The 12,154-nt window shown below is 38.8% G+C and overlaps 1 protein-coding gene across 11 annotated transcripts in view; it reads right to left on the reverse strand.

Moving 5' to 3' along the window:
• Window positions 1-12,154, reverse strand: part of FRY (FRY microtubule binding protein) — a 232,797-nt gene that overhangs the window by 108,375 nt on the left and 112,268 nt on the right. For all 11 annotated transcript variants that reach the window (XM_032207218.1, XM_032207230.1, XM_032207224.1 and 8 more), the window contains 2 exons: window positions 9,122-9,175; window positions 934-1,073 (listed from right to left, as the gene is read on the reverse strand). In XM_032207218.1, coding sequence (XP_032063109.1) covers window positions 934-1,073; window positions 9,122-9,175 — 194 coding nt within the window. The remainder of the gene's footprint in view (window positions 1-933; window positions 1,074-9,121; window positions 9,176-12,154) is intronic.

Below are 12,154 nucleotides of genomic sequence, written 5' to 3' on the forward strand. Positions count from 1 at the left end.
ATGATCAGATTGCCCTGTTATAGGCTCCCCTAAAGGACAGTCAAGAGAAAGAGGCACTTTAAGGCAAGGATCCATCTCATGCAAAAGCAGACATCTAACTGATGAACCATGTCTTTATATCACCTACTTCCACTGACCATAAAGAGTTTGGGAGGGTCTGATTCAGATCCACGTCTACCTTCTTGATATATAAAACTAGCTCCTAACCTTTCAGTCCAACAACTATTGTCTTCTGTTGTTACTGGATTAAATGCATTCCTAATGTGAAGGAATTGCTAGTATTTCTAAAAACAATGTCTGCCAGTGCTGATTATCCTGCTGTTTCATTAGAGTGTGAGCATGTAATACCAAAGTATTCAGAAAAACTGCAAGTTTAAAGAATGCACTGAACCTAACAGGCCTCAATCTAAACCAAGACCAATCTGTTGCCTTATCTCTGAGGAACTGCTGATATCATAAGAGATCAATATGTTTGTTTGGGTTATTTTCTTTTTGTTTGCTTGTTTGTTTAAGAGCTGAGTGAATGTTGCTTAAGCTCTTTAACTGATTCACAATCTTTTGGACAGAGAATAGCTGTATACGAAATTTCTATGGCTAAGCAGAGTGCTGTATCAAAAAAAACATTCTTCAAAATGTCAGTGAATTATTGCTTGCTCTCATGATTAAAGAAGACATAGTTTATACAAGCCATACAAGCCCCTATTTAAAGGACATTACAGCATCCAAAACAACATTAAGAACTAGTGTTTGAGCTAACAGGAGCACAATTTTGAAGACACAAACTATTTCATCCCCATTAAACCTAAGAGCAGGTTTCCAAGAACAAAAACATCTTTCATGCAACTATAACCTTACAAAAGCTGATAGGTGAAATGTAATATATTTTACGTTAGAATCTGTCAATAATATATGCAAAGATACTAAAAATCTTACCTTTTGGATTTAGTGCTTGTTCTTGGTCTGTACTCATGAGATTCATCTTCTATGCCATTCTGTCTTTTATACCAATCAAACAAAGTACGCAGAATAGAGGGCAGACAATATTCTGAAAGTGAGCTCATTGAGCTTATTACCTATGGGGAAAATACAACAGATCAAACGGTGTTCAATTTTCCCCTACACCTTTTTAAAAGAAGCACGAATTCGATGTTTTGACACTTTCTTGTTTTCATCTGTTTTTTTGAAGTTCTAAATCTATAGTCCAATCTATGGAACCTAATATTCTGTATTTTGTGTTTGAAGCATAAGCCAAAATACAGTAATAGTGTCAACTGCATCTTTTCGTTGACAGTACTAAAATGCATAATGTATTAAAAGTGTGTATCGCATCTTAAAACACACCAGAAAATGACCTAGTTCTTTAAGGGGCTTATTTTTATTCATTACACAATGTTGATTTGAGTTGGAGGACATTATAAGGAAAAAAAAAAAAGGCGATGAACCAGCAGTACTGTCTCATGGGTTGTATCTGACTGCTGGATGCCCCTCCTGAAGTTCATAATAAATAGAGAAAACCCATGACCTCTGAAATAATCTTAGCCATCTGAACATGCAAATGAATCATAGTGCTAGGCTTACATACCTGGTAATTTAGACTTCTTTTTTATATATATCTGAAAATATTTACACTTTCCTCTGTATTTGTGTGTACAAATAAGCAAAACATAGTTTTAAATCATTCCTTGAAAGTCCCTGATTACACAGTTGGCATACTGGAAAAGAATATTACTGCTCACTCGATACAAACTGTATCACCAATTATAGATATGTTACTGAACAAGTTACTCCTGAACTATGACTTAATGACTTAAACTTCCTATTACAGGAAACCATAAAGCTGCAATACATGAAAAAATCAAAAGCTAAGGTAAAAAACCAACTATATGATTAACCAAGAGGATTATGTCTGTGTTGCAACTGAATGTCCACAGGCACTGCAGTTGCGTACATTCTAAGAAAAGAGAAAACTATTTAAAATATCAATGAATTCCTGATTTGGAGATTTGTGACCACCTCGGGATCATGCAGGGCTTGATCCTGCAAAGTTAAGAGGGCAGGAGCAATGTGCTGAGGTATGTACCTCATGCCAAGTACGTTGATTATGTCGGTAACTCTGTCAGGTTTACCTTAAACTTAAACTTACCTTTAAGCATTTGTGTTTAACTTAAAACAGCATGTTTGTGCTTGTGGAACAACAGCAGTCTCATGTCCTGTATAAGACCAAGCTTGTGTGAAATCCTTGACTCCTGGCAAGACCACAAGTGGGAGACTGAGCACGCTACGTACCGTTCCCAACATCACTGAAGCCTTAACAACTTTTGGGGATGAGTTAGTTTAGATAAATAGCTGAAACTGAATTGAACTAACTTACAATGATGTGGTCTAAAGTTTATGAAACATTTTGAGGATAAAGTGTGATTGTTTTGATCATGTTCAGGTCTTATGGCCTGAAATTAAATATGGAACATTAGAAAGTGGCATCCACTGCCCCTTCAAAATGAAAGTTTCTATAAAGGGACTGTTTTAGGAAGGCTCTGAAAACCGTCATTTCCAGTATATTTCATTACCTGAAATAAAAAAACAAGCTGCTGTAGAAGATGGCATGGGGACACTAGTTGCAGCAGTGACAGGAGGCCTCTCAGGAAGAATTATTACAGTGGCCCAGGCTGAATTATAACATAGCATTTACGTGTAAGACTCTGGATAAAAACTTAAAAGATGTGAATCTCCTATTGTCAGAACAAACTATTCCCTACCAGCTCAGGATGCTCAGACATTTCAATCACTTCTCTATTGTTTTGAAGAACTTTTTCTGAAGCTGGCACAACAGCAGCTGTTAATTACGAGATGTGGTTACAAAATGGTTTCCTGAGGAAGACTATAAAACCCAGGAACAACAGCAGGGTTTTCTGAGGGAGGCATCTATTTTTAAGATCATAGCAAAGCTCATAAGGAAAAAGTATATACTTGAAACCTAAATATCTTTCAAGAGATTGCAATATTTAACTGCAAGTGGAAAGCTGTTACAGTCAGGTCTTCCTGCACATTCTCTAACACGAGTATCAATGCTCTTCTCTCAACCTCAGCTACTCAGTTTCACTCTCCATGAAAAGTCAAAGTGACTCCTGTTAAACCTCCCCTAGCCATGCTTTCTCCCCTGAATTTACGGTGTGTGTCTTTAGCAGGGATAAAAGGTCAATATAACTTTTAAAAAAAATCCTTCTGTCATTGCACTTTTAAGACAGGAAGGAAGGGTGGAATGGGCAAAGACCTGGCTCTCAGGGAACAGGAAGGGAGGGAAGTCTAGCCAGCACGTTGGTTACTCAATCCTTTCATTTATTGGAAGTAAGTCCAGGAGTGAGATGAATTCTAGCTCTGTGCTGCTCCTGAAAGGGAGTGCACAGATGTACAAATATGTCCTTGTTATACAAATGATCGTGTTCTTCCATCATAAATGAACCACCTACTGTATAACTTAAGGATAAGAAATCTGCACAAGTGTGGAGCTGTTTAAAACTTGTGTTCACAGAGCATTAAACATACTTTATGTAAATGCTTAATATTTATTTTGGACTAATAAGTAAAAGTAAATTGAATGAAATCCTGCCCAGATAGTTTGCTGCACTTTATATACTTTCATAAAAATCTTGTTATATTGTCAAAATAGAAACGTAAGAAATGCTTCCACTAACAGCAGATAAATGATGTTATTTTTTATATTTCGTGTATGAATTTCTATGTGGCTTAACAGCAAATACATTCAAAACTGCAGTCAATTTCCCACAGTATCATTGATTTCTTGACTTTTTTTCATAGACCATATTTGTCAGTATGTATGTTAAATGTGCATTTGATTGTCAGTTTTGTAAGGCAGAAATGCAGTACTTCATTTTTGCATAGTGTTGATTTATTTTTTATTTTTTTTGCAAAACTATTATTATTACGGTGTCTGCATATTCTGTCTTCAAATTGTTGTGTAGACTGAAAATAATGGACATTTGGAGAGAGGTTTCATATTTTTCTATTCTGAAAGCAGAATTTGATAGATGTTTTCTTAGCTTTATTTAGGATACCTGTAGTTATGCAACAAGGTTTTCCCTTCAATCATTTTTTTTTACCACCTCATATTTGTCTATAGCAAAACCCCTTTGCTAGAAACAATACAGATTTGAGGAAAATAAAAGCTGCAATGAAATTCATGTTCCTTGAAATCAACTGCAAAACAATAATGGACCACAGAAAGAATCGGTTTTCATATCCAATACATGAAATTAAGAAATTAACACAATTCCTATTCCAAATAACTAGGCTTGGGAGATGAGGGTGGAGAGATGAAGTGCACTAACCTGCTATCAAAGCAGCTACATGCTGGAATTCCTATTAGAACCTTGGAGACAAAGCATTTTTTCCTGCAAATGATAGATTTCTACATAAACAAACTCTTTAATGTAAATATCTGTAAAATGCAACACTAGAAGCAAGTAGTGCAGTTGAGTTTGTGTAGATTTTATTTCATTTACATCTCTGTTCTAAGGATTTTTGGGGGCAGTACTGTAAAGCCAAATACCTCTGGGAATTGTTAGTGATAACTAATGAGTTGGATTCACTGGTTTTCATTTATGACCCCATTTATGTGAGTAACAATGAGGATGTTTTATAGCATAATTTGGCAGATGGGTAATTTCATCCACCTTGCTTATACATTAATTGCTATGATTTTACTCCAGTGTAACTATTTACGTGGAAGCCCATTAATTTCCAGTGTGCAACAAGTTCAGTTCTGAATGTGCTACCTTTAATTCTGCCTTCAGATTTATTTCTTTACACACTTTACACACTTTACTTCAACCCAAATCTCTGAACAGGAGCTGAAGGTTGTTCTATGACCCCATCAACAACATTTCTTGTATTTCCTCCACCACCTGTCCTTCTGCAGGTGAACAAGAACAATGCATAAAATGCAGTAAAAAGGAAAACACAAAGAGGGCTAACTGCAGTCTAGCTGTAGTGATGGTGGTATGATTATTCACTTACTACATTTAATAAATATAATTTTGGATGGGGGTAATTATCACATTTAGGATGTTAGGGAAAAGGAACACCATCAGTAGTATGTTGCTTGGTGTCTTATTTTATTTATTTTTGGCGTTTCTGCATTTTTTGTCATTACATTTTTACTTTACTTTTTTTTAGCTTGATCTATTTTGATTTCCATCTCCTAAAAGCATATAAAACATTATTTTTTTCTGCTTTCCAACCTGTATTCTCTAACTTACTGCAACTCTAAGAACTGAGTAGTTGTCATTAAAATGAGCACAAACTTTTGTGCAGTTTGTACTGAAACTCTCACAAAAGGCACTTCATGTAGACAGCTTCATATGAGAACTAAGTCTTGCTGTTAAATTTTCACTTCCATGGAAGTGCATGAGTAGGGCCAAAACATTATATTCATGTCGTATTTTTATATGGAAAAATGTCTGCGTGTCGGTCCAAGAATACACAGTGCCTTTTTTCTGCTTCCAGTATTGCCAATTCACAGAACATTTATGTACTATGGTAAGAACAGAAGCTACTTTAGTATGGGCTGAGAGAAGACTCATAAAAATGTCTCCTTGGGTGAGGATAAGCCTGTTGGATAATTATGTTTTTTTCCCAGCTTTTGATCTTTTCATGTACTGCGACTTTATGGTTTCCTGTAATAGGAAGTTTAAGTCATAGTTCAGTAGTACTATGTTTATTAACATTTCTGTAATTGATGACACAGAGCATGCTAATGCTGGAGCACTAAGACTCTTTTCCAATAGGCAAGTAGAGGAGTCTAATGAAGAACTTTTAAAACAGGCTGTTAAATATACAGTAAAGATATTTAAAACCATATATAAGGACTATTTATTTTCCAATATATATTTTCTTTACACAGATGCACACTTAAAAGAGAAAACACAATCCAGTGTAAGGAATTCAGCTTGTGAGGCTAACAGTGAGATGTTCTGCAAGTCAGGATAAGTAAGATTACATCATACATTGCTCAAGATCCTATTATGAGTTAGAGGTTGGTGATGCAACTGGCAGCCAGACAGAAGCCACAGGACAATACCGTCTGCTTACCAGAAGACACTGATACTACATCCACATAGAAAAAAACGGTGTTGTCTAGTTAGAATCACCCCATCAGCTATGCCTGTGCACAGTCAGGTCCCTAGGCCCTGGAGCTATAACCACCAGCACAGATAACATTCCTAAAATGGTGTTTGAAAAACAGCAGAAAAAAAGTCTAGTTCTCTAAGAGCCAGAGATAAAGCTGTTTGGGGAGAATAAACAATGCTCTAAGAACATTTCAAGTGGTTCAGGGGTTTCGGCATTAAACTTCACTCTAATTACTCTGGGTAGCTAAAGCTCCACTCCATTTGCTCATCCTAAGTTTTTGCAAGTTTTTTTTTTTTTTTTTTTTTTTTTTCTGGCTGTTTTTTCCCACCTCTGAAGCTAACCTGAAAAAGACAATTTTAAAATCAGGTCATGCCTTACTTTTGCTGCTTTTCAATTTAGAGTTAGAAGATGCAGTTCAGATATTTTAAGTGACTAGTGACCTGTTCACTTCAGTTTCACCTATCAGTTTAATTTGATTTTAATAAAGACAATTTGTTTAAAGTCTTTAGACTTTAAACTCTGCTCTGGGAAAATTAGGGTCCTTTGTCAGCGTGTCATTTTTGATGACTTCAAATTGAAAATCAAAATTATTAGACACCACTTGAAAGTTATTAGGCTTGTTCTTGGGGATTCTCCCTCTTTTCCTCCTCCATTTCTGCATTAGAAATTGCAGGAATGTCATGCATGGCCTTTCCTGTTTTTTGCTAGATGACTATACTTGGTTCCTGGAGAAAATACCAAAACTTTCCATACTTTACCTGGAAGGCAGAAGCAAGGGATTATCAACCTGGTCTTACTTCATTGCATAGAATTTTTAAATATTTGAGTTAATTTAAAAAAATAAAACCTGAGTGTTTAGTTTTACGGATAGACCAGAACTTCATTTTTACTACCAGCAAAAATCTGTCTGTTTGTGACAATTTTATAATGCTGACATTGTCGTATGCAAAACAGCTTTATAATACCGAGATGTATTGACCTAATAAACTGAGTGAAATATGACAACTAAAGAAAAACACTTTGCTCTATCTTAATGTCTCCAGCTGAGCTCTATCAAATCTATGACTTGCAAATTTTTGAATGGATATGAGAGCACAGTTAACCCAAACTAAAACGTTTTTGATGAGTTTGGCCCATGTTCCTGGAAATGGAGTTATTGGACTGAAACATTTCAGGTTCCATCTTCCACTCAATGGGCATACATCAGTCCCAGGAGCACTCAGACAACTGAAAATGATTGTGTTGTTCAAGAAGAAAACAACGTGAAACCTGAAAATTGAAGCATTGCCAACCTCTCAGGCTGAGGCAGAGAGATAGCCTGAAAATGTCAATCTGGATGGTTTGTTTGGAAAATTTCGAGGAATTGAAACGAAGGTTTTTTAACAGAAAGTCTAAGGCAATCTCAGGTCTGTAATTTTTCTACCAACTCTCTACACATAGATTAGACTGTACATGCACAGAAAAATACACAGATGTTATATATAATAAAATTTGCCTTTACTTTTTGTCTGTATTTGTTGGTTCTCCCCTTACTCCCTGCTCCAGCATTCAAGGGAAAATGTTACAACTGGAAATACACCATTGCTTCACTCTAGGGAAGCATTCACTATCCTAACTAATTGATCTTGAATTAATTGTTCAATTTTCTATCTATTTACCAGCAACTAGAAGAAGCGTAACTCTTCTAATTCTTCCTTGTAAAGGGCTGCAATTTGCCTAACCATGAATATTTAATCAAATCAAGGCCACCCATTATGTGTTTGTTTAACACGCTGCAGGAACAGTATCACAAGGTTTGCATATGGGTGGCTTAATTTGTTTTTCCTTCCCATTCATATGTGACACTCTTCCCACAGGAAGGGAAAAAAAAATAAAAATATGAAATTAAGGTCATAATACCACAAAAAAAAATCATTAGGCAGCTAGGGGTACTCACAAAGTAGCTTCCTTTAGGCTACAGTGGCTGGCTTCCCCAGGGGCTGCGGTCAGCAAAAGGAGGCAGGGAGCTCCTGTCTGCAACACAGCCGTCCTGCTCTTTGCCTCCCGTTCTGAATAACTCTCTGAGCAGGCTGCCACCCCCTCACCCCCAAAAGGAGCCACAGAACAACCTAGAGAATATCACTTTGTCAATCTAGAATTATGAAGTGAGCTTTTGTGGATGCCAGTGGGGTCTGTCAAAGCATCTCTGCTTCTGGCACGATCTATCTAATGTACCAGAAGACACAATAAATGTGGTTAAATCCATTTCAGGTTCTGTAATCCTACCCAGACCTAGCCCCTCTCCCAAAGTTAAGTTAATCAGTGTGGTACCCGCAGCTTACAGCGTTAGCCACAGCTGCTTTCAGAGATATGCTGTTGATGTTTCATCTTCAGTTTCCTTCTGCCCAAATTTCTGGCACCACTGACAGTACAGTGGTGCAGGCAGCAATGACCACAGCACAAAGGTCAGTGGTGGGAGCTGAGGCAGGAATGGTGGAGCAGCAAATAACTTTCTTTTTTATACACACTTTGTGTTTATCCCTCCTCTTTGCTGGGAGTGAGTTTTAGCAACCTTTATGCAACTTCAACTCTTCAACAACTACCTTTATCTCAAAATAGGTTACTTATGTAGGAATTTTTCTGGCTTTTTTTTTTAAAGGCTAGGATCCATGAGCCTGTTTCAAACACCAGATATCTCAGAAAGATAGAAAGTTTGCCTCAAAACCTCCATCAGAGGAAACAGCCAGGAAATAACGCATGACTAATATGCTGCGGAAACCAAGAAGTTCTATGGCAAAAATACTGAGTTTGGAAAAAATGGAAAGTTCTCCTAACTTAAAACAAGAATGTTTAAGCAAAGCACTCGTTCTGCTAAAGCACACTGACAGATTTTGCTTTTGTAGTGTGCTCTGACAGTATTATAAGGACACTAGGCTGTTTTCCAAGTATTATCATAGCTTGAGGAATGGAAACAATATCATTTCAAGTGTCTTACTTGATCAAACTGGGGGTCTTCTCCTCGTTGCAGAGATTTGGTCAGTGGCTTTTCCTAAAATAAAATATATTAAACACGTATTACTTAAGATCAATACTATAATACATTCTACCAATTCTACTATTGTTTTTCTGTTAGATTTTTACTCATATAATTTCCCTTGTGATCTGTTTCATGCCAGAGATACTGTTTCATGTGCAAAAAAAGACCTGGCCACACATTATGAACTGATACCAACAAAGCGACTTTAGTGACTTTCAAAGAAAGGAACTAATTAGCCATTTATTACACCTGAGTGACTTGGTGACCACAGACTGACAACTATAAATTATGTCAAAATCATAAAAAGCACCCAGCATTTTCTCTAGCATGTAACCAAGGAGCTGTACAGGATGAACCTTCTTGTTTCTGCTTGGCAATGCAAAGATGGTCACACTTATGCTGCTCCACTGCATGTACTGAAAGAAAGGTGATTTGAGAACAATCAGATACCAGAGGATTCATTTTAAATGACGATAACTGTGGAAAGAGTGGCTATATTACATAAAAAAATAAACAAATGCCCCATAAGCATTGATTTAATTCGTCTCACAATTAATCTGTTAATCAGTGACAGAAACAGAAATGGAAGCAAATTTTCAGGATGCGTTCTCAGAGTAACTGAGGAGGCCAAAGAGAACTGCACAGCTCAGAAGCAGCCCCCACGTGTGAGCACCCATTTACCTTTATGGCTTTTTTGCCAAGCAGGCTCAGTTACTGAGGCATGTATAAATATATAGCTCGGTACTCTGGATACGTGCAACAGTATACAAAACATGAATCTCCTGAACCACAATGAAAATAAGCAATACACGAAGGCAGATGTCAGTCTGAAAAATACATCCACCCTTGCCCCCAGTTCTGCACTGATTGTACTGCTTCTGGTGTCTGAGATGTGCCAGCTCCTTATTCTCATTCTTCTGTAAATCAAGCATCTTTCTTCTTCTACAATGACAAGATCTAGGCTCACCCACCAGCTCAGCATGAGATTTTCCGTTCAGCTTTCAGCAAACTATCACACTAATCAGCATCTGTTAAGGTATTCCTTTGCAGAAGAGGACCTAGGAGTCCTGGTAGGCACCAAGTTGAACAAGAACCAGCACTGTGACCTTGCTGCTAAGAAGATTACGATACTCTTGGCTGTTTTAGACCAGCAGGTAAAGAGAGGTGATCTTTCTGCTCTACTCAGCATTGTTGAGGCCACACCTGGAGTGCTGAGTCCAGCTCTGGGCCCTCCCGTACAAGGGAGGCCTGGGCACACTGGAGGGAGTCCAAATGAGGACAGCCAAGGTGGTGAAGGGGCTGGAGCATCCCTGCTGTGAGCAGAGGCTGGGAGAGCTGGGGCTGCTCAGCCTGGAGAATTGGAGGCTCAGGGGGATCTCATCCGTGTCCCTAAATCCCTGACGGGAGGGTGCAGAGAGGCCGGAGCCAGGCTCTGCTCAGTGGTGCCCAGTGCCAGGACAGGAGGCCATGGGCACAGCCGGGCACCCAGGAGGCTCCCTCTGAGCACCAGGCAGCACTGCTGTGCTGGGCGGGTGACGGAGCCCTGGCACAGGCTGCCCAGAGAGGCTGTGGGGTCTCCTCCTTGGGGAGCTCCAAAAGCCGCCTGGACGTGGGCCTGGGCAGCCTGCTCTGGGGGTCCCTGCTTGGGCAGGAGAGGTCCCTCCTAACCAACCATTTTATGAAATACCATCACTGCCAGGGGATGTGAGATGCAAAACAAGGAAAACTGTAAAGTTTCTCAGATAATGGAATGGAAAGACTTGAGGCAGTCCAAAAGATTTCTATTATTTAACGTTGCTCTTTGGAGAAAATGTTGTCTAGTGTAGTCTGCTGACTGATTTTGAAATTAATTATGCTGATACACTTAATGCCAGCTGGCAAGGAGGCTGGCTGCAGGGTGACTGCAGTATCCCCTGACTACTTACCAAATAGAAAAATCAACAACATTTTTTCTACTGAGTCACTGATTTATCCAGGACAGTCATCAATATCTTTCATTGTTGTCTCTAATGTATAAAGTAATTTCTTCAGGCTACATTAATGGCACAACACCTGGTAATTAGAACTCTATGATGGATTATTGGTAATGAACAGACAGGCAGATCTCATAGCCCAGTTACAGACACATGAAACCAGTCCACTGTCCTCCCCCTCAATCAAGTAACGCAGTGCTACTCTACTGAGGTCTGTCTCATGGGTGGATAATACTTCTTTTGTCCACTGCTCACTGAAACGGAAAGTAGATCATCTGTCAAAATGATTGTTCAGATTATTTAAAAGGAAAAATGTTCTTAAGCTTTCATGGGTCCTGTACCAACCAATGTCTGGAGAATTGTTGCAGTTTAGAGAAGACTGTAACTTTTTTTTCTTCTCAATTTCTAGTTTTCTGATTCTGTTACAGAAGTCCTATGTTACTGCAGAGAAGTTTCCTAATGCCTGTTGCAATAGCTTCTAGACTTTGGCATCCAGAAGCTCTGTGTTACGCTGCCTGATGCTGCAATGCTTGGCTTGCAAAGCAGAATCGAAAATCCTGCAGAAACACTTTCAGTGTTTCAGGCAGAAATGAAGTGTGGGATTCCTCATTACATGCTTGTTTGTAAGGTGGCCACAGTTCAAAAATACAAAACCTGCCCTGGGAAGCTAGGTCTGGAGCTGCAATCCTGAAAATGTCCTAGTCATCTGCTGCCTGAAGCACAGACAAATCACGGATACTTCAGTTCCCCAGGGTGGTGCCTCTCAGTTTGTGAAGAACCGTCCTTTTAAGAAAGGCAACGTAACTCATTTCTTGCTCTCCTACAGGCCATTACACCAAGGCTTCCTGAACTGTGGCACATTCACCCGAAGGAACAGCTCCCAGGCTGTGCAACCAGAAGGCAGCCCTGGGACGGAGATGGGCCAAGGACACCCAGTAGGAAGCCAAGAATGGTTCTGCTGCTCTAACTTCCCAACATCTCCGGTGTAAGGCTTTTTCTGCCCTTCATCCCATCCTGC

Source organism: Aythya fuligula, chromosome 1, assembly GCF_009819795.1.
Source record: "Aythya fuligula isolate bAytFul2 chromosome 1, bAytFul2.pri, whole genome shotgun sequence".
In the NCBI taxonomy this organism is placed as follows: domain Eukaryota; kingdom Metazoa; phylum Chordata; class Aves; order Anseriformes; family Anatidae; genus Aythya; species Aythya fuligula.